A 21,846-nucleotide genomic window follows, 5' to 3' on the forward strand; every position below is an offset into this window, starting at 1 on the left:
ATATAAGGAAGATATTTTTTACAATGAGGGTGGTGAAACACTGGAACAGGTTGCCCAGAGAGGCGGTAGATGCCCCATCCATGGAAACATTCAAGGTCAGGTTGGATGAGGCTCTGAGCAACCCGATCTAGTTGAAGATGTCCCTGCTCATTGCAGTGGAAGTTGGACTAGATGACCTTTAAAGGTCCCTTCAACCCAAACCATTCTATGATTCATTTGTAAAACATGGGGCTTTAGGGGTGCAGTTTGATATTGTAGTTCCCCCTCTAGGGGATCTAGACTTAAAAAGCTTGTTTAGCCATTTGATGAGGCATGTAGGAGTGGAGATTAGCACTTGTGTACAACTTGAGTGCCGTTTTCTTTTCATGTCTTTATTTTCCTTTTTAAGTAAAAACTTGGCAAGCTTTCTTGCATCCAGCTTTTTTAAAGCAGATCTGCTTTGGTGAAATCAAATTGCCAGCACAGATGCCCTCCCCCCAACCGCATGGAAGATGCATCAGTTTTCTCCTAGCAAGAGCCCTCACAGCACTAAGCCACCCAGCGCCTCCAGGGGACACTCTGCAGTATCCCCTACCATTTACCCAGGCATCTTGAGCAACCATTGCTCATCCTGACCTGCCACGCTAATCTCATGAAACATCTGGCTTCTTTGCAGGATTGCTAGATGAAACACAGGATCAGATAAACTTCCTTGCTTTGCTCAGCCACATTCTGATCAGATGGTTTGCAGTGGCCCAACACATCACTGCATATCAACACCAGTTTTGCTAGCCAAATCATGGGAAGACACTACATCACTTCCTTGCACCTGTTGCCTAGATCGGGCCATCACTGAGCCTCTGTAAGGGATAGCCATCCTTGGAACAGCAATGAGTACTCATGACCCCGTGTGGCTTTGGCTTGACTGACAGCTACCCAGCAATGATGGAAACAAATGTTTTCCCTTCAGTTTCTTCAATCTGTGCCTTCCACAATGGTATTTCAAGTTCAGGTGTTTGGCATGGTTTGTTCTGATGTTTAAGTAACTTCGTGTTATTTGCTTTACTAAGATTGTGTAGTGATTGTTGACACACAACTCCCCATCAAATAAATGGTTTGTGAGGGTGGGGAACAGGGGACTTCCTCCCAGAAGCTCCCGGAACACTTTCTGTTCTAGAGACAAATGCCATACCTTGGTGTTTTTGTTGCCATCTCCTACTTTGCCATACCAGTTTAGGACTTGTTCAGAAATGTTTGTTATGCGATACACACTTGCCGAGGGCAGACTCACTCCACCTAATTTTTTTATGTAGAGCACCGACCCGCATCTTAGCCTGCTCTCATCTGACTCAAAGAGAGAAGCAAGACAAGCCTCACATTGCAAGGTGGAGGCTAATTGCTCAGCAATGAAGCCTGCAGTGCAGGTGACGCTCTGTGCATGCAGTGATAGGTCTGTCAGCGCATTACTCAGTGCAGAGCCATGCAAAAGAAAGCCTGCACAACAGAGGTGCTTTGTTGCCAGTGTCCTCCTATGAGCTAGGTTATACTGAGCACGAACACTGCCAAGGGTCAGATCCCTCCTATGAGACATGGATATGTCCAAAGAGCTTGTATTGTCTGAGCCACCACTGTGTGGTGAGCCTGGTGCCAGGCTGCAGCTGGCCAGCAGTTTGTGATAAGCAGCCTGAAACACAGTGCAGGTGGGGCTCCTGCTGCTGCCACAGGCTTGCTGGAGGGCCCTAAGAAACATCTCCAGTGGGTCGAGGCTGAAGGCGTAGGTCAGGAGGTGGTGAGGACTGCCTTCTGGACACACATAGTTGGTGTAAAGCCACTTGAGGCTTTCGGCATTGACCAAGAAACTCATAAATCCTAGTTTGCGTTTACTCTTAATAATGTGTCTCCCCATGGAGTCCGTTAAGGTGACGAAGCAGCTCTTGGCCTCATTAAAGATGTGGCTTATTTTGGTGTAATTTCCAGCTAGCAATTTCCTTCTGTAGGGAGCTCTGCCGTGAAATACGTCACACAGACGGCTCATCAAGCGCACAAACTTGACAGTACAACTGCAGCTCTGGAATGAGGCCAAGCCCAGCTTCTGGAGGTGTTCAAGTGCATCAGCAACACCCTCGCTGAACAACAGGGTAGCAAGGTTGACCTTCAGGTAGTAATTCTCCTCACTCCCAGGTCTACCTGACTTGGGACTGCATGGGTCTAACACCCTCTGCTCCTGCAAAGCCGCCAGCTCCACTACATGCTGCCACTGCATAGTGTCACTGAGCCACTTTATCTTCTGAAAGCACTGCAGAGCATTCCTTATCAGTTGGAGTGCGTGGCAAATGTCAAAGAAGTACACGATGCTGTGAGCAGAGCCGGGTGGATGCTGGAAAGTGCACTGAATCCTTTCAGGATCTATCCTGATCCCCAGAGCTCTGGCAGTCTCAGCACCACGAGCAGTTGCACCTGATGTCACAGCCAGCACTGTGATGCCAATATTGTTCAGCTTATTAATGGTCTGACGAAGCAGCTGAGCAAGTAAGTGGCCAGTTGTGCTGTTCACGAAGAAGTAGCCAAGTGGAGCTGTCCAGGGACTTGAGATGCCGACTGCCATGAGGATTATCACTTCTGAGGCCAGTGGAGCTTCATCAGCATCAAGGACTCCTGCTCCCAAGTCAACAAAGCCCGTCAGGCACTGGGTCTCCAGGTCCCACTCCTGCTGCTTCTGCAGGGACATGTCTTGTACCATCAGGGTACAGTAGAGGTAGGCCTGTTCCCCACTCTCCACCTTTTCCTGAAGGCGGAGAAAAATGTTGCTGCTGAAACCTGCAGCAGCTTCATTATTAGACAGCCAACTGAAAAAAAAAAGGAAGGATGCGATTAAGAGAGATGATTCTGAGAAAACTGAAGCACCAATCAGCACCTTTTGCCACTTAGGACATGATGAGCCATCTTTGGAGCTGTAGAGCAGGCTAAGACACAGAATATAAAGCAAGCAGCCCTACCTTTCTCAATGTATAGTCTGAGTTTCTTTTCTCACACCCTAGTGATGGGAAGCCGAGTGAAAGTACTGACCATGAAGGGAAGTAACAAAGCATGTTCCTGCCTGTCCAATGTATAGATCAGGACAACATGAAAAAAAAAAAATTAAACCAAACACGGAACCGCAAATCAGGCTATGTAAAGGGCCATCAACATCAGGCTGCTCGCCTTCCAAACTGGCTTTCTCCACACTGCACATCTTAATCCAGTCTGAAAGATGTGAAAGCCTAGGCAGCACATGTTGAATGCTACGCTCCTCTCTGCACTTTCCATCCACTACCTCCTGGTGCCCCTTCGAGCAGATTTTTTGAAGGAAGCTGTGAAACCCCCCAAGGCTAGCATAGACGATGCGTGTATCTGTTGGGCATCCTCCAACTGCACTACAGGAGTTTGAAACTGAAAACACTGTAGGGGGGGAGTTTCTTCAGCTTTTGTTTTGTGTGCTGTTACAACTTCACTCCTTGCTAATGGGTCTGATAGCACCCCAGGTATTAAATTCTGAGCCTACATAACCACTTGCAACAGGTTACGCAACTGAGTTATGTGATATAGAAGTATCTCCCTTCTATAACTTTGAAACAGACACTTGTCAAGATTCACTAACTTCCCAGAGTCCTTGTGGGCAAGGTGAGAAAAACCAAAGCTCTAGTCTAACTGCTGTATGCAATCCTTTCTTATGGTCCTTTCTCGACTTCTCCCTTTTCCAGAAAACAGTCCCAAAGTTTTCCATGTACAGTCCTATTGGGTTTGTTATCCTCTACTGCCACTTATTCCTGCTTATCTCTCCTCACTCAGTTTTGGCTGTTGGTGGAGCACTGCAGGTGCTCCCTTAACACTGTTTCCTACTGCTTCTTTTTAGATGACATTACTCATATTTGCCCTTCCTTCCACTATTTGGCTCATCCCTCCCCTCTCACAAGTCTACACTGCACATCACAGGGCAAAAGCATGTGCCAATGTGGTAAAGCACCTTTGCTTTTTTGTATTCATCCTTCCTCCCCAGTGAACAGTAAAACACATATAGACCGAATAGCAACTGAGGCCCTGAAATGTAGCTTTCTCTCACACCCCTACTTGTCTGGGAATACTTAGCAAACTCCACACTTAATCTAAAATTGCTAATGTGTGGAATGTGTTGTTCTCGTGCTGTGACCCACATACATGAACACATACCAGCTCTCTGAGATGAGGGGTATCAATATTTCTTGGCATTTGCTTCCCACTCTGCTTCTGTTACTAAAACAAAGCAGGGAAAAACTACTGCCACTACATGTTTTCAGGACAGATCTGTTACACCTATTTCTACAGGAATACCTGGAAATACATTATGAATGAATAAATGAAAGAAAACTTGCTTTGTTAGGCTGTAAGGATGAGGGAGAGGAAAAATCTTCCGTAGATAATCATAGGCTTTAGTATGGTAGAGGTGGAGGATACAAGCAAACTGCCTCATTTCTGGTGAGTATTCTGCCATCTGCCTCCAGCTGTGCAACTCACAAGGCAAATCTGCTTAAAAAAAACCAAGAGGTCAGCTTTAGTGAAGGAAATAAATAGCTGATAACTTAACAGAGGGATGCATAATACAAACACATTGCAGAATACAAGGCAACAGGGCAGCCTCTGGAACCATTCAGTCCTGAAGTCTGGTGTGTACAGCTCAGCAATACTATCGCTGTGCTTCACCTCTTCCTAGGCCCAGGCAGTGGCCAGGGAGCGTGTGCCCTACCACACTCTCTGAGGCTGAGTCCCTAACACGTCTTTCCTTGTTTTTCCTACCTAATGTCATTCCACAGTTTTGAGTAAAGACTGTCTTACTTGTGGGTGCTGCTTAAAAATTGACATAATGGGAGAGAAGCCATTAGCTTATGGTTGACTGCAATTTGAAATGGCTTCTTCAGGTGATATTATTACTGTTAACAGAGCTCACTTCTGGGCAGCACAAAAGACAACGTTTTCATAGTTAAATATACTCTGTTCTCGAGTCATCTGTCAGCTGAATGGTGGCATGGTTTGATTTTACAGCCTTGGTTACAGGTCTGACCAGAGCACTGTAGCCAGCCTCGAGTAATTGATTTTTTTCAGGAAGATTTTAATTCTTTGCAGGATTGCTTGTTGCATTCTGGACCTACAAATTCAGAAGGCTTTGTGCTATAGCATTAGAGCTATGAGTCCAACAATCAGGGATTACTGATACCATAAAGTCAAACACATACATAAAACTGGGGAGGGAGTACAGACCCTGAAGCACTCTGCCTTAGCAAACGCCCCCAGCAATACCTGAAAACTGGGCCTGCAGCAAACTCACGGTTTCCTCAGAAAGCTGCTGCTTCTCTGCCAGCTCCCGGAGGATGTTCGCCACCGTTCTGGGCCGGTGCGCAGGGGAGCATCTCCCGGCCACAGGGAGCTGCTGCTGCGGGGTCTCCGGCGGCGGCCGTGCCCCCCCGCCCGCCGCCTGTTGCCCCTTCAGGCTGTAGTTGTGGTCGTCGGCGGCGACGCCGGCGGGGGAGCTGGGGAGAGGCTGCTTCAGAGCTCGGACGGGAGCCCCAGTCTTCCGGCCGGCGCCTAGCGGCTCCTAGCAGGGAAGGGAGAGGGGAAGTCACCGCACACCGACGCGGCTCGGCTCATGGGGAAGAGGGGAGCGCGGCCGCCGCCTGCACGCACCGGGCGGGGGAAGCGGGAGGGCACGGCGCCCCGCCGCAGCTTCCGCCGTAGTCCGTAGCGCTCGAAGTCGGCCTCGGCGAAGTGCCGCGAGCAGAGGATGGCCCCGGGGCCAGGCCGCCAGGCCTGGCGGCTCCGCGGGTCCACGCGATTCACGGCGCGGATCCACTCGCGGCGCTGCGCGGCGTCCACCGGGAACCTGCGGTACACGGAGAGAGGGGGAGAGAAAGAGGCGAGGGGGGGCGGGGGCTACCCGCGCCGCCCGGGCGGGGTTCGCGGTGCCGCCGCGGGGGACGGCCGCACTCACTGGTGGAAGGAGATGCCGCGCTCCCGGCTCCGCCCGTTGTCGCGGGCGGTACAGCCCAGCGCCGAGCAGCTCCGCGTCATGGCCGACCCGCAGCCTCCACCGCAGATGGCCGCCACGCCACACCACGCCCCGGCACGGAAAGTGCCCGCCCATTGGCTGCCAGCGCCCGCCCTCCCAGCTTCCTCCTTCCCATTGGCTCGCGAGCCACGACCCCCAGCCTCCCCGTCGGAAGCAGCTTCTCCATTGGGCACAGCGGCCGTCACTGTTCTTCTTGCGGCAGTGCTGCAGTTCCGCCTCGGTTTGACGTAAGCAAGGAAGCAGACTGTAGGAATGGGAAGGGGACCGAGCCAACCAATAGCGGCGGTAGAGGAAGAAGTAGCCAATGACAAACGGCCATCCTCGCAGCCAATGGGAGCAGCGCTTCCAGTTCCTATATATAGAGGGGCCGGGAACCACTGCGCTCTTTCCCGCCGTGTAGTGGTCGGTGGTGAGGGTGGTGCTGTGGTGCTCGGCTGAGAGATGCCCGGCGGCGAGGCTGCTATCCGCGGGTGCTCAGCCTCGCAGAGGCGGGAGCCGCAGCCGCGCCATGGGGCCAGAGCAGCGCCCACACCGGGCACAGCATTTGCCCGCTGAGCGGCCGCGGACTCCGGCGGCGGGAGACGGCAGAGGAGTTGTGCTCCGGCTGCCGTGAGAGGTGGGTCAGGGGCAGCAGCCACGAGCCGCGCCCCCTCGGGCTGTGCAGGCCGGCGGGTCGCCGGCTGCGGTGGCTGTCACTAAGTCACCCGCGCTGGTACTATTTCCCCCCTACCCCGAAAGGCGGAGGAAGCCCCTAGCTCACGGGTCTGGGCCCCGTCCGATGATGAGTCTCACTGCTGTTCACATCATGACAACGCCGTGATTACTACCGTTGGGCTGAGAAGGACAGGCGGCGCCGGAACTCCCGTGTTGCAGGGCGCTTTCCCCGGCTCCCTCCCAACCCCAGGGGGGCGACCGCCCCTAACGCCTGTCTCCCTCATCCACAGAGCCGATCGCTGCTCCCGCCCCGAGAAACCCGGAGGAGACCCCGAAGAACGAGGCGGCACCACCCCGCCCGCCCCGCGCACACAGACACTCGCTCCCCGCGTGGGGAAAGGTGGAGCCCCGCTCTCCGCCGCCCGGAAGGCGCGGGGCGTGCCCGGAAACGGGCGGCGGGCGAGAGGCGGTGCCGCAGCTGCCACGTTGGAGCGGGCCGGGGACGGGTGAGCGCCGGGGACGCCGAGGTGAGGGGGGGGCGCCCGAAACCCTCTTTTTCCACTTTTTTTTTTTCCCCTCTTCCACCCCGCTCCGGTTCTTGCCGGAAACGGGGCGTCGGCGCCGGCCGACGAGGCGGCTAGCGAGCGCGACCAACTGTTCCCAATGGACCGCGTTGCCGGAGTAGCCCCGGGGTGTTGAAATAAGACCCTAAAACAAGACGGTGGAGTCTTTTAAACCGTTTTGCGACCTCTGATCCGGCTGGCCGTTGAGGGTGTTTGGTGGGGAGCGTCTAGTGCGCGTTCTCTCGAGGGTGGGTTTGTTTCGTGGGTTAAGCTGCTGTAGGGTGCCCGATGTGTGCCTTGATGCTGCCAGAAGAGGATTTTTCAGAGCAGTTGAAGCTTTGCCCCTGTTTTCCTGTGTTACGGTCTGTTCAGTAACCATCAGTTTCCTCTACGTGTCGATGTTATTCTGCCAACGGAGAATAATTCCTCTCCTTCCCCCTAGCCGTGCTCTGGAGAGGGTGGCTTAGGTGTCTTCACTGTCTGTGGGATATCTTTAAGATATCACCCCGGGCTGCTTCTGCAAAGTCCTAACGGAGCTGCTGAATCCGTGGCAGTGCAGTCTCCCCATGCTCCACTTAAGCATTACCTTTCTTGGTTTTATTTTTTAGTGAAATGAAGCTGAAGGAAATTGATCGTACTGCCATGCAGGCATGGAGCCCTGCCCAGCAGCACCCCATTTACCTGGCCACAGGTGAGTCTCTAGGAAGCGTGTGCTAGCAGACCTTGGGCTACATGTCGTGGCTGCCATGAAGTGGTTGGCTGTGGTCATAAATAAAAGTTTTAGGAGTTATTTAATGTCCTGAAGGCTGGAGCAGGGTATATGGTGCAGTGGCTTTAGTGGAGTTCACCAGTTGTGCAATACATGAAAACATGCTTTCTGTTCTGCGAGTGACAGCAAGCATCCTCTTTCTGGCAGGGTTAGGTGACAGCAATCCTAATCACTAGTTCAGTGTCCCTTGCAGCTCACTTGTAAATTTGATCATTTTCTGTGCATCATCAGGGAGAGAGAGGCACTTGCCCAAAGCTTGTCTTGTTCATAGTGGTTAAGAAACCCCCAAATGGGGAACCATGGGGAGGACAGTTATGTAGAACTATGTCTAAATAACAGAAACAGAAACCCGACCCCATCTCAGGGTCCTTTTTGCAAGGATAATGTTTTTATGCCCCTCCTTGTGCTGCTTTTGCAGTTGTTCTTTTGTTTGTCATGGCTTTCTCGCTGCCAAGCACACTCCTTTGCAGGTACATCAGCTCAGCAGCTGGATGCAACCTTCAGTACAAGTGCTTCTCTAGAAATATTTGAGTTGGACTTATCAGACCCTTCGCTGGATATGAAGTCATGTGCCACCTTTTCCTCCTCTTGCAGGTAAGCAGTGGGGTTGTAAGGGAAAAGTAATGGCTGTGGAACTGTTATACTTGTTGTGTCTGGAAAGCCACTTCATGAGGTTTATGTGCAGTTAAGGAGAGGAGCAGAAGTTCGGTGCTGAAGGATGAAGGCATGTGAGTGCCGTTGATATTGTGAAGGCAGTGAGCTTGGACTCGGGGGACTTGCAAGCAGCTCATGCTCTGACCTAAACCTAAAAAATCTGATATTGGCTGCTAGGTTTGAATATGCATGTAGATAATTTATCTTGGGGAGCCTCTGAGATTCTCCAGAGAACAGAAGGAAGTGTGAAATTATGAAAATACAGTCACAACTTTCCACATTGCCCCATCCCGTTTGCATTTAGGTATTTTGGGGAGACTCCTGTAACATAACCAAACCAGATCATGCGTGTAGTACCATACCTCAGCCCACAGCTGGGAAGCCAAGTACCTGAGTGTACATCTCCACTTAGATCTTAGTTCTTTGTGCTTGTCCAAAGAAATATTCATCCAATTTCCATCTTGGGAGCACTTGTAGTGGCCCTCTGGTGGCTGGTCCAGTGGCTGCCACTCGTGGGTGAGCTGAAACAACACAGATTGAAGTGTGGGATGTTTCTGTGGGCAGAGGAGGTGAAAATTTTCATTGCCATTGGATTGGATCCATGACTTTTTCATATCAGGTACAGTGTCAGCATAAGCGCTCCTTCCCCCTGTGACCCAAAAGGATATGTCTGGAGATGCAGGCAATTGCAGCATTTTGCCAGTATGGTCAAGTAAGAATTTGACACTCCTAGAGAAACAATTGACATCTCCCCAACCTCTGATATGGGTAGAAATCAATTGGACTTGAGTCTTCATTATTTATTCTAAAGCTGTAACTTCAAGACCTAGGGACCTACAACCATTTCCTAAAGTTCTTGACCAAATGCAGTTTGCTGGATTCCTAGAGGTTAAGTGTTGCCTATAAAGAACTTGAGAGGGGTTGAAATTGTGTGCATTTGCACACAGTGAGATTGTCACTCTGCTTAGGGATGTTCTTCTGATTTGGGTAAATAACAGTTGTGGTAGTTTTCTCAGGAGGAAGCACAAGGTATTAGGCTGCTGGCTTTGTGCCATGTCAGTTTTGTTGTAATGATTCATGGGGCTGGCAGAGCAGTTGTGCTGGCAGGCAGCTCACAGTCTGTGCCCTGCAGTTGTCTGCATTTTACTATGTGCGGCTTGTGAGAAACAGCCACAGTCTCTGTTTAATGCCCTGCACTGTGGGCAAAGCTGATGTTAAGACATCCTGCTGAGAGCAGGGTGAGGTGTTTGATGTTTTAAAATTTCCTTTTTCTACCTTGTTTCAACTATGACTGAGATTTTTCAAGACTTGCCAAGTAACATTTGGTTACTGAATTTCAAAAACCACTCCTTATAGCCAGGATGCATTGCTCCCTTGAAAGTACTTCCCTTGGTGAGCAACGCAAGAATTTGACTTTGCCCCAGAAAATGTGTTACAAAGGGGGTTGATTATTTTTCTTTTTTTTTTTTTTTTTTTAATTAAAGATAACAAGAAGTGCCCCAGCTAGCAATGTATGCATCAGGCTTTATTTTAGTTTGCAGCAGATGAAAGTATCCAGGTGATTAAACCCACAAAAGATAAATCCTGTGACACGCTTTGTTAATTGTCCTCCAAGGAAAGTTTTGCACTGCTTTTATAGAGCATACTTTATCTTGGAAAGAGCAAAGGGCAAGAGAAAAGTAATTGCACAGTTAACTGTTTTTTGTTCCTCACTGTTTTCTGCTTTCATTTTACATTATCCTCAGTCCTGTTGAATGTTGCTGATGGTGCAATACTAGTGCCTGAACCACCCTGTTGGTCACTCCATTTCTTGTAACCTTGCATAGTTAGGTACAGAAATATAAAAATTGTACCCAGGGAAAGGGTCTGTCTATCACAAACCAATTTCCCTTTGTAGCATCGTTCTTTGAACCCCCACTGTAATCAGAACACTGCACTAGTAGACTGAGCACTTGGCTGTTACAGTATTTCTCACCCAACATATGCTCTTTGTCTAGCTTTCTCCAGTATCATGCTGAAGTTTCTGTGGTTTAAAGAAATTACTTGAAGGTTGTCCAGAGATTAATAACAAAGAGATTAATAACACTGTGAATGCTAAAGTAGCTCCTTGCCACCTTCCAGTCGATGTGGGTTTGCTTTCTGCTTGCATAAGACCTAATATTTGATAGCGTGTCATTTTATGTAGAAGAAATTCATTCTTTGCATGGCTGGATACACAGGAATGATGTTTTGCTTATGCAGCAAGTCATTGAGTTGAAGGAAATTTGCATATTTGCAGATGGACACAGTGGTGTAAAAATACTTCATTTCTGGAAGCGTGTTTAATTTCTCTTGATTTAGCCTGGAAAATAGATTGTGGTCCAAGAGACACCTGTCTGTGATGTGAATAAGCTACTTGCTGAGCCAGTCCCCAGGACAGCAGATGAAACCCTTGCACATCCAGAAGCACAGATATAGAAAAGGATTTTGAATTTTTGTAGTTCCACCTTTTTCTTCTCTGGTATGAAGAGCTGCTCACAACTAGCAGAAATTTACCTCTGGGCTGTGGTTGGATGGGTTTACAGTCCTTATTCCGATTACTCCTGTTGTTTTGCAAGGGTGATCTCAAAATCATGTGCAGTTGGGAGCACTTGATCTGATTTTGCAGCCAGGTGATGAGATATGGATTACCAGGTTATTGGTTGTCCATGTTGTGACCCTGCATCTTGATAACGAGTAGAATTGGGACAAGTCTGCTCTGTCTGTTAGCAGCAGTCTGGAGGCTGGGGTGAGCAAAATGGGGTGCATCAGTGTATGTGGAGCTGGTGGGGGATGGTTGTAGACTGTGGTGATATTTGTGTCTTACAGGTACCACAAGCTGATCTGGGGGCCACACAGCATGACCTCAGGTGAGACAGTTTCTGGAGTCCTGATTGCTGGGGGTGAAAATGGAAATGTCATTCTCTATGATCCAGCCAAAATCATAACTGGAGACACTGAAGTAATAATTGCCCAGAAAGACAAGCACACGGGACCAGTAAGAGCACTTGATGTCAACATGTTCCAGGTTGGTTTTCTGCTGTTCTTCATTACATGCTGTCACAGATGAGTGGCCTGTCTTAACTTGTAACCTTAAATGTTTTGGTCCCTTTCCCCTCCCCTAATTAAACTTGAACTAAATTTAGTGTTTGAGTGTCTGTATTTAGTAGGAAAAACTGTCCTGTTACTGGTGTTTCAGGATGGGGAATGAAAGAGTTTAATGTGTCTGGTTCATTCCTTCCCTTCATCAGTTGTCAATTAGGGGGTCTTTTTAGCTCAGCTTACATGTAAAGTAGAGGTGGTCTTCTGTAGTGTTTTTAGCCAGTCTTTTTTAGCACCCACGTACTGTGCCAATATTGTTCTCATAACATGGGGAGTATTTACATGCTCTCACTCATGTTTCTGGTGACATCAGATTTTAGGTATCCCCTTTGGGGGTTACGTAGGATCTGTCTTCAAGAACTCCAAGTATTCTTACTTAGAAAGAGGAGACAGAACAGGAAACATGGCAATGTAGCCTCTTCAGCAGAAGAGCTCTCAAACCCAACAAGCTTTCCTCCGTCACTAACAAGCATTTACTTCCTTCTAGATAGAGTGGGTTGGTTTTTCCTTGTTCCTGCCAGCTGTGCGAGAATTCAGTTGAATTTGTTTCCTAAATAGCACTTCTGTCCCTGCATACTTGCTTTTGGCAAGGCTGCCCTGTGTTCATTGTGTCCTCTCTGAATCGCTTCCTTTCCCTTTCTGCCTGTTATGAAGTTGGGACTTGCTTGTCGCCAGCTGTGGGATGTGATCAAAGGGCATTCAATGCCCTAGGCTTGTGTTGTGCTGCCTGGACTTTTGCATCCCAGGTGCAGGATTGCTCTGGATGATTGCACTCACTGTGGGTGGGGTGCTGTCTGCTGCTGGAGGCACAAATGTCACACTCCTTCCAGCCAGCCCCACACATTGTGGTCTGCCCAAAGCAAAGCTCTGTGGCAGCAATAGTGGCAGCCCTGCTTCCTCATCTGTCTCCTCCCAGAAGTGTCACTGCTTTCCACTTGCCTGTCTGTGGCTGCGCCCCTGCACCTCATGCTCCTCATGGGTGTTTGTCATGCAGTGGAGGAGCACTCCACAAAATGGGAATTTTGGTCTTGGCATGCCAGTTTAATGTATTGTATGGATTTATTTTTTTTTTTAACTAACTGTCTTACCTGCAATCTCAAAGAAACTTGCTGAGCCAAAGGCTATATCCTGAGCTGATAGGAGAAATTGGCACAGTCCTGTAGATCTGATGCTTTTCAGCAGTTAAGACTGTGAAAGCTGATGCTGAAAATCCTTTTAACATCTAGTAATGTGTCTTACAGACTAATCTGGTGGCCTCTGGTGCTAATGAGTCTGAAATCTATATCTGGGACTTGAACAATTTTGCCACGCCAATGACACCAGGAGTGAAGACACAGGTACCGGATTTGCATTTGTTAAATACTGCTGAGCACACTAATGAAAAATATGCATGTCACTTAAGTTGAGAGCTCATTGAAACCTACAGTTTTAAAGCTGATTCAAGTGGGGTGGGGTTGACACAGTCTACCATAACATGCTCATAGGTAAGCTCAGGAAGTGTGGGTTAGATGAGTGGACAGTGAAGTGGATTGAGAGCTGGCTGAATGGCAGAGCTCAGAGGGTTGTGGCGCAGTGTCTAGTTGGAGGCTTGTAACTAGCAGTGTTCCCCAGGGGTCAGTACTGGGTCCAGTCTTGTTCGACGTATTCATTGGTGACCTGGATGAGGGGACAGAGAGTACCCTCAGCAAGTTTGCCGATGACACAAAACTAGGAGGAGTGGCTGACACACCAGAAAGCTGTGCCACCATACAAAGAGACCTGGACAGGCTGGAGAGTTGGGCAGAGAGGAACCTAATCAAGTTCAACAAAGGCCAAGTGTAGGCTCTTGCATCTAGGGAGGAATAACCCCATGCACCAGTACAGGTTAGGGATTGACCTGCTGAAAAGCAGCTCTGCAGAGAGGGACCCGGGAGTCCTGGTGGACAACAGGTATGGTATCCTGGGGTGTATTAAAAAGAGTGTGGCCAGCAGGTTGAGGGAGGAGGGTAACCTCCCCCTCTACTCTGCCCGGGTGAGGCCACATCTGGGGTACTGTGTCCAGCTCTGGGCTCCCAAGTTCAAGAGAGACAAGGGACTACTGGAGAGAGTCCAGCGGAGGGCTACAAAGATGATCAGGGGACTGGCACAGCCCTCTTATGAGGAAAGGCTGAGAGGCCTGGGTCTATTTAGCCTGGAGAAGACAGAGGATCTCATCAGTGCTTATAAAAATCTAAATGGTGGGTGTCAAGAGGATGGGGCCAGACTCTTTTCAGTGGTGCCTGGCGACAGGACAAGGGGCAATGGGCGCAAACTGGAACACAGGATGTTCCATCTCAATGTGAGGAAAAACTTCCTTACTTTGAGGGTGACAGAGCATTGGAACAGGCTGCCGAGAGAGGTTATGGAGTTTCCTTCTCTGGAGATATTCAAAACCTGCCTCGACACGATCCTGTGCAGCCTGCTCTAGGTGAACCTGTGTTAGCAGGGAGGTTGGACTAGGTGATCCTCGATGAGGTCCCTTCCGGCCCCTGCTGTTCTGTGATTCTGTGGGAAGCCTTTTGAAATCTAACTTGAGTAGCAGTTAATTGTAGTTAGCCATGAGATACATTTCTAGCAATGTTACATGCTTCTTAAGGGGTAGTATAACAGATCTTTCCGTATCAAAATAAAGAAAAATATGTTCCTACATGTTGTTCTCTGGTGGCTTTACCAAACACCAACAAAAATAGGCCTTCTATCGGTACTTAATTTTTGTAATGTGCTTATTAGAATGGGATTTGAGATATTTTTCTCCTTGTGACATGTGTGACTCAAAGCTTACAGCAGGAGCCCGTGTCCTGAAGGACAGTACTCACTAGTAGCAGTACAGGTAGCTTTCAGCTTCCTTTTGAAGGAAGTCAGTTGTGATAGCACTGTTTTGCCACACTTTGTGTCTAGCCGTGACTTTTTTGCCCAGGTCCATGCACTGCTTTTTAAATATTCATAACCATTACACGTCTTCTGGTCTTCCTTTGCATGTTTCACTGCGTGCATGAATCTGAAAATCGTGAAGGTACAGATTGAGGAAAGTAGGAGGAAGATAAAAAGCAACTACTGAGAAGTCAGAAGATGAGGCAGTAGATTTGGCAGTTACCTTCATGGGTTTCAGGGAGTGCTTAATTTCTATACTTAAGGGCCAGCGGAACAATAACATTTTGTACTTTGTGCCTTGTGAAGGGGATAGAAGAATGGGAGGAAGTTGTTTCAATGCATGTATGTTTCCGTAGCTGTTACAAAATTGCACAAGTAATTTGTGGTTACTGGAAAATGGGTTTGTTACTGCATGATAATTTGGTTTAAACAAAGTGAGAAATGGGATGAGAAGTAATTTTCAGTTTAAAGACTTTTAGTTTAAATTCTGTGGGTCTGGGTGCTTTGTTTAGACTTGAGTCGTTTATTATCATGTGGGCATTTTGGATGATGCTCACCTTAAAGATCCCTGTACAGGATTTTTTATGTCTAATAGTGATTTTTTTTTTTTAGGCTCTGAAATCTCTTTTTAGTCCATATGCTTAATGACACCTGGAAATAATAATGCATCAAGGACTGGGTTAACATTGCTTGTAATTCTTGGACTAAAAAGAAGCACTTGCAGGGGAGTAAAAAAAAAAAAAAAAAAAAAAAAACCCACAGAATACCGCCAAGCAAACATATTTTTTTTTGTAAGTCAAAACCTAATAATCCAAGGCAAAAGTGCACTTCATATACCTGGATGTAATTTCATGGAGTAACTTTCTGTTCTTGAAGACAGTTGTGCTTACAGTACAGGTGGTACCTGGGATGAGTCTCCTTGCACATTTGTCATTTAGCAAGTCCTGAAAATGACAGGTTTTGAGTCTTCAGTTTGAAAGGTTGTGACAGGTTGTTCTCTGTGTGTGACAGCCTCTTGAGGACATCAGCTGCATCGCATGGAACAGGCAAGTCCAGCACATCCTGGCGTCCGCCAGTCCTAGTGGCCGAGCTACCGTGTGGGATCTCAGGAAGAATGAGCCCATCATCAAAGTCAGTGACCACAATAACCGGGTGAGTTAGCTCTTGCGTGGCTGCACAGGTCCTTGTGGAGAGGTGTGGGGTGCATCTTGGCATGCAGGAACAGGTCTTAGCACCCCTTCTTACATGGCATAAGGATACTGGTGCCTGTCCCAGTTTTATACGACATGCTAAATATCTAATGCTTTCTCTTAAAAGGCTGTGGATATGCAGAGGGATTGTCAGCATTTTAATCAAAAATAGGCAGATGCAGATTGAAGTAAGCAAGGCACTCAGATTTCCTATTGGAATGATAAGTTTGGAGAAAGCCATTACTGATTTGTTTGGGGCTGCCACAGAAAGACTTTTATTCAGCTAGTCAGAAATACCATGTTTTGTGTGCTGGAGAGATGAAGTTGCAGCTGATGTTCTCTGGATGAGCACATTTAGTTTCACAGAGTAGGTGATGTCATGACTTAGTGCTCAGGCAGAGAGGGCTTCCTCCTTGGCATCACAGGTGGGATGACCACAAGGGCTGAGCCCTAGGAGGACACTGATGACTGATGGACCTGGGCCCAGAAGATGTAGCAGGAAGTTCAAAATGAAATTTACAAATGGGTGCTCCTGAAGCAGCTGCTTGGTCACTGCACTCTTACTCTGATAAACTGTATAACTCTCAAGGTTCTACATATTTGTTGCCTAAAATAACAGCAGCACAGTAGTCTGTCTTCATCATGTGATTATAGTCTAGTGATACAATGTTCACATGACAATAACCTCTGCTTAAAAATGGCTTTTATTAAAATACCAATAAAAATATTAGAGAAAAAGGTTTGTACAGAGGGCTTTACAGTTTTCTTACATTAAAACATAAGACTGAACAAGACAACACAAAGCCATCTCTTTAAGAGGATTTTGGGAAACTAACTGCAAGTCCCCACTCACAGAAATGAGGAGAGTATTGCAGTCTGAATGCAGTGAGAAATAATGCCCAGAAATACAGCTGCAAATTCCCTTGCAACAGTGTTTTTATCATGCATGTAGACATATTTAGGCTAGTTGTCTTTTGTCCTGTAGCGCTGCTTAGTTACTTTATGCTGTGGTGCTATGTCATCCCTCAGATGCACTGCTCAGGCCTGGCATGGCACCCTGATGTTGCTACCCAAATGGTTTTGGCTTCAGAGGATGACAGGTTGCCTGTGATTCAGATGTGGGACCTAAGATTTGCCTCCTCGCCACTTCGTGTTCTAGAAAGCCATACAAGGTATGAGTCTTATGTAGCCTGCTGCTCCATGGTGTTTGCACTGTTGGTGACTGCCCAGTCATTTCTTGCCCAGTTCCCTGTGAAGGCTCACTTAGTTGGAGGCGGTGATTCCAGCAGCAGGCAGTGTTATATGCTGGCTTGCTGACTAGCCAATCCTGTGTTCTGAAAGGCTTGCCTTTTTGCAGCCTGTTGGTTTGAAGGGAACAGGCCCCAAAATAAAAAATAAATTAAAAAAAAAACCAACCAAACAAAAAAAAAAACACCATCCTGCTGAAACACTGAAGTTTTATAGTTTGTTTCTGTGCTTTTTGAGAAGAGGAATCTGAGATGCAGAGTTGGCAGTAGTTGATCTTGCCTGAATAATGGAATGAAGGTGCACCAGGGCACATCCTCACATGTGGACAAGCACAGTCTCTCTGTCCCTCAATCTCCTAAATGCCTTAAATTTGGGTACAAGGAAAGATTTTGTTGAATTTTCGTTCCTCCTCAATTGTTAGTGAAACTTTCTTATTGTCCCAAACCAGCACTTGATTTAAGGAGATAGAACAGCATTAAGTCTGTGTTGCAGAGTACCGAAACTGCTGCTAGTGATTCCACTGGTTCTGCTGACTTTAATCTCTTGCTAATAAAAAGAAGCTGATAAACTTCATAGTCACTGACCTTACCTATAGGTTTGCACACTGTGTTAATGATAGTGCAGGCAAACAAACCATTCTGTTACATTGGTGTCCAGGTCCTCCTGCATGACTGTTGCACTTAATTTTCAGATACAATGGCTGCATCTTTATACCTCCTTATGCAGAAAATAGAAAACATCTATTTCAATAAATAAAGTGTTGATAACATGTAAAAAATTCTTCTTTTGTAAGAGAAAGGACTGGGGAGGGCATTTCTAGGTAGAAGGCTCAGCTAATGTAGAAACTCACTTATAAGTATGCTTTATTTATCACAATTTTGCATTTACATTAAACTTGTTTTGGTTTTGCCTTTTCATGCAGGGGTATATTGGCCATCGCTTGGAGTATGGTGGATTCAGAGCTGCTACTCAGCTGTGGGAAGGATGCTAAAATTCTCTGTTCTAACCCTAACACGGGCGAGGTATTGTATGCACACCACTTAAAAAAAAAAATCTCTGATCAGAGGTAGCACAGTGGCATATGCAAAACAAGTGTTGGTGTGCTTGCAGTTGTAGGAATGATGCTTTTGTGGGATGTTTCTCCCTGTCCTGTGTACTTGTGTTTGGTATATGTGCCTTCTGAGCTTGTTCTGGTGGTGCAGGATTCTTTCCTAGTATTACTGATATTTAATCTTTGTCCTTACCGCTTCTCTCCTGCTCAGTAGTAAGGTCCCTGCTCATTATAAGGGATAGAAATGGCCTCACTTAAACTAAGTATTTGCTTCCTACTCTTTTGGTTTGGGCCCTATGTGGCTGGATTACTGTTGCAATTGCCTTTTTCCTTCTGTAAGTGTGAGAACTTATCCAGACCAGAGGGATTTTGTAAGTTACTACAATAGTGGCAGATCAGTGAGAGCCACTTGAATGTGTTCCCACCCTGCCCTTTTAGGCCTGGGGTTACCTTTCTAAGGGGATGCAATTCTTTTCTCAGACAACTTGAGTGTTTGACCCTAGACCACAAGAAGGGCATCAAGCATGCTGGAGGGCTCCTTGCCTGCACTGGGCAATAATCCTCGAGGACCGAGTGAGAAGTCTTTCTAAAACTCAGACATTGGACCAAAAGTGCAAAAGCTGTGGGGTGGCAAATGAATTACCTGAGCTAGATCTTGCACTGTTAGGAAGGCTTTACATGTGGCTGAATCATACTATACATTTTTATTAAAAATAAAAAATTGTTTCCTGGAAGGCAGAGGCAGTTAGCATTTTGCTTTTTGAGTTTCTGCTAGTTCATGGTTAAATGTCTGCTGCAGTGGTGTGCTTGTCTGTTCCAGGGCAGGAGAGGCTGTCTACCCAGAGTGTGGGTTTAACTTCTCCAATTTTCCTGCGAAAACAGATTTATTTTGGAGCCTGAACATGTCTCCATTTAGTGTGTAGAGATACCCAGATTAGCTCTGAATGAACTAGCGTGAATTGCAGCTCACAGCTTGCAGTGCAACAGCACAGACATACCCTGCCTGCGCAGGTTGTCCTGTGTGGATTAAACAGAAGATTTAATGGCAGGAGAAGGAAATTAAGCAGTGGTGTATGATAGTCTCCTGTTTGGCAGTTGTCAGAGTTTGCCAACTATTAGTGTGTATGGTGACATGGAGGCTGCTGGGGAGCAAGAAAAGCAGACCGGTCTCAAGGCAGGCAGGAGGATTGTTTGCTGTTGGACCTGGTGCTTCATAAAAGCCCTGATTTGTTGGACTTGTTTTTGCTGCCCAGGTGCTGTATGAGTTGCCCACGAACACACAGTGGTGCTTTGATATCCAGTGGTGTCCCAGGAACCCTGCTGTCTTGTCTGCGGCTTCATTTGATGGGCGGATCAGTGTTTACTCCATTATGGGAGGCAGCACAGATGGCTTGAGGCAGAAGCAAGTTGACCAGGTATTGAGAAATGTTCAACAAAGAATATGGATGGGGGGGTGGGAGGAGAACACGGGCTCATGGGAAGGCTTCAGTAGCTGTCTGCAGCCCTGCTTGCGGGAGTACCAATCCAGTGCAAATAAATGCTTAAGTTTAGTTTATTGAAAATATGTCCTTGTGTTTTCCCCCTTTTGTTATTGAAGCTTTCATCATCTTTTGGGAACCTTGATCCATTTGGTATGGGACAGCCGCTCCCACCTCTGCAGCTTCCCCAGCAGACTGGCCCGCAGTGTGTCATTTTGCCCCTAAAGAAACCACCCAAATGGATCCGGCGACCTGTGGGAGCATCGTTCTCAGTAAGCAGGAGACATGGCATGGGCATGGTTGGTGAGGCAGGGAGGGAGATAGTGGTGATACCTGCAAAACACTTTAGGAAGAGGGGAGTTCAATGTTATGCTCTGCCTTGAGAGAACTTCCCCTGTTTGTCATCATGGCAGGAGGTGTTAACAGCAGCTTCCAGACTGGGCGCTTGGGACAGCAAGCCAGCAGAAGAGTGACAAAAATGCTTGGGAAAAAGAAAAAAGGAGAATCAAGCAATTATTTTTCTGTTTTGGGATTAGGGCTTTGCTTTTATTTACATGCAGTGCTTGTTTTGGAGTAAACAAGTATACATTGGGAGGGGAAACAGGACCAAACTGAGAAGGTATCTGAGACTTGAGTGCAGTTTGAAGCTATTCTGTGATCAAGGTCGCAGGAGTCGCTGTAGCAGCACATGGCTAGGCTCCTTCATGGCTGGTTGATTTGCAGAGGAGCCAGGTGAAAGGGTGGCAAGGCCCTGCTTTTTGTGAGAGACAACTCATCTGCTCTTTGGCTCCACCTTTGGCTTATTTCCTAGACCCACAGGCCATTTATTTGGGATCTCCTGAAGCCTGTCCACTTGAAATGGATTTCTTAGCCAAAGTACTGCTCAGTTTTCAGCATTGTATGTCTGCTTATTCACAATCTGATGCACAAATTAAATGCAGTTTTCTCCCATCAAAGGGAAGTGATTTTGCCTAGCCACTGACTGATGTGTCATTTTATAATGGTGTTTATTCCTTTATTTGTCCTGGTTTTCCAGGAGCCAGCTGTCAGTCTTTTTCTTGGTTAGGCTTTTTGCTTTTTGTAATGCTGACTTTGTCATTTATTGGACTGGCCTGTGTAAATTAATTTTGAGCTATAGAATGAAATAAGTCCCTTTAAGTTTTTTCTTTTGATTTTACTTCTCTCTAAATGATGGCACAACTTACTGCCCATCTCTCAGTAGGTTTTTAACTGGTAAACAGCCTGCCGAGAGCAGGGCGGACATCATGCTTGAGCATTTATTTAATGATGCATAGGTTTCTTTGATAATTATATTGCAATATTATAGGATACTCCATTTATGCTGGGCACTGTACAGACCCACAGCTCCAGGTTTTGGTTTCTAGTTAGTCTTTGGCCCGAGAAAAAACAGGCACAGGACTAGCTGTGCTCATAAATCTTATTAAATGTGCACCGACTTATCCAGCAAGCTCGTTAATTGCATAGAAATAAGGGGTGGTGGGGGAAAAAAAAAATTCCTTGAGTTGATTGTCAGGAATGTTTGTCCATTGGACAATATGCATATATACACTGTATAAAGTCATGTGCATATATATGTGTATGTACATACTTTTTCATAAGACACTCCAGTGTATAGTTGTATATTTACATACTGCATGTGTGTCTCAATTCCAGTTTGGAGGTAAGCTGGTAACATTTGAGAATGCCAAGTCTCAGCAGCAGCCAGGCATCGAGCAGCAGCAGCATCACCATGTCTACCTAAGCCAGGTTGTTACAGAGAAGGAGTTCCTGGCCCGCTCAAACCAGCTGCAGGAGGCTGTGCAGTCTGAAGGCTTTGTCAGCTACTGCCAGAAGAAAATTGACATGGCCCAGGCTGACTTTGAAAAAAATGTGTGGGCCTTCTTAAAGGTAAGAGGATAACAGTAGTTCAGGTGTTCCCCACTGACTCAGAAAGACGGTGCAGAAATGGTTCATTTTGTGCATTGTGGTGTTTGAGGAGAAGAGATGCTGGGAACCAAAAGTGTAGGCTGTGGGAACAGTGCCCACAAGCCCTGCCATTGGAGGTGGTCCACCAGAAGACAGAAGGTCCTCATGGCCAGGGTTATTTGTGGGGTTTGTGAGAAATCGTGACAGAAGCCAGGGCTTGGGGAAAGGTATCCTGTGTTTTTTGACATC

The 21,846-nt window shown here is 47.1% G+C and overlaps 2 protein-coding genes across 2 annotated transcripts in view; one reads left to right on the forward strand and one right to left on the reverse strand.

The window, feature by feature from the left end:
- Nucleotides 1-877: 877 nt before the first annotated feature.
- Nucleotides 878-6,057, reverse strand: THAP9 (THAP domain containing 9; the record flags this gene model as incomplete). The annotated part of the gene is made up of 4 exons (XM_082482474.1): nt 878-2,764; nt 5,318-5,584; nt 5,674-5,869; nt 5,978-6,057. 4 exons carry the CDS (start codon nt 6,055-6,057, stop codon nt 878-880), a joined length of 2,430 nt encoding a protein of 809 aa, XP_082338600.1.
- A 1,046-nt stretch (nt 6,058-7,103) lies between these two features.
- Nucleotides 7,104-21,846, forward strand: part of SEC31A (SEC31 homolog A, COPII coat complex component) — a 46,530-nt gene continuing 31,787 nt past the window's right edge. The window contains exons 1-11 of the mRNA XM_082483030.1: nt 7,104-7,236; nt 7,881-7,963; nt 8,512-8,635; nt 11,543-11,741; nt 13,057-13,152; nt 15,716-15,856; nt 16,924-17,066; nt 18,065-18,164; nt 19,447-19,608; nt 19,791-19,943; nt 21,346-21,579. Coding sequence (XP_082339156.1) covers nt 7,885-7,963; nt 8,512-8,635; nt 11,543-11,741; nt 13,057-13,152; nt 15,716-15,856; nt 16,924-17,066; nt 18,065-18,164; nt 19,447-19,608; nt 19,791-19,943; nt 21,346-21,579 — 1,431 coding nt within the window. The 5' untranslated portion in view covers nt 7,104-7,236; nt 7,881-7,884. The remainder of the gene's footprint in view (nt 7,237-7,880; nt 7,964-8,511; nt 8,636-11,542; nt 11,742-13,056; nt 13,153-15,715; nt 15,857-16,923; nt 17,067-18,064; nt 18,165-19,446; nt 19,609-19,790; nt 19,944-21,345; nt 21,580-21,846) is intronic.

Source organism: Vanellus vanellus, assembly GCF_965231255.1.
Source record: "Vanellus vanellus genome assembly, chromosome: 4".
NCBI classification, from domain to species: Eukaryota; Metazoa; Chordata; class Aves; order Charadriiformes; family Charadriidae; genus Vanellus; species Vanellus vanellus.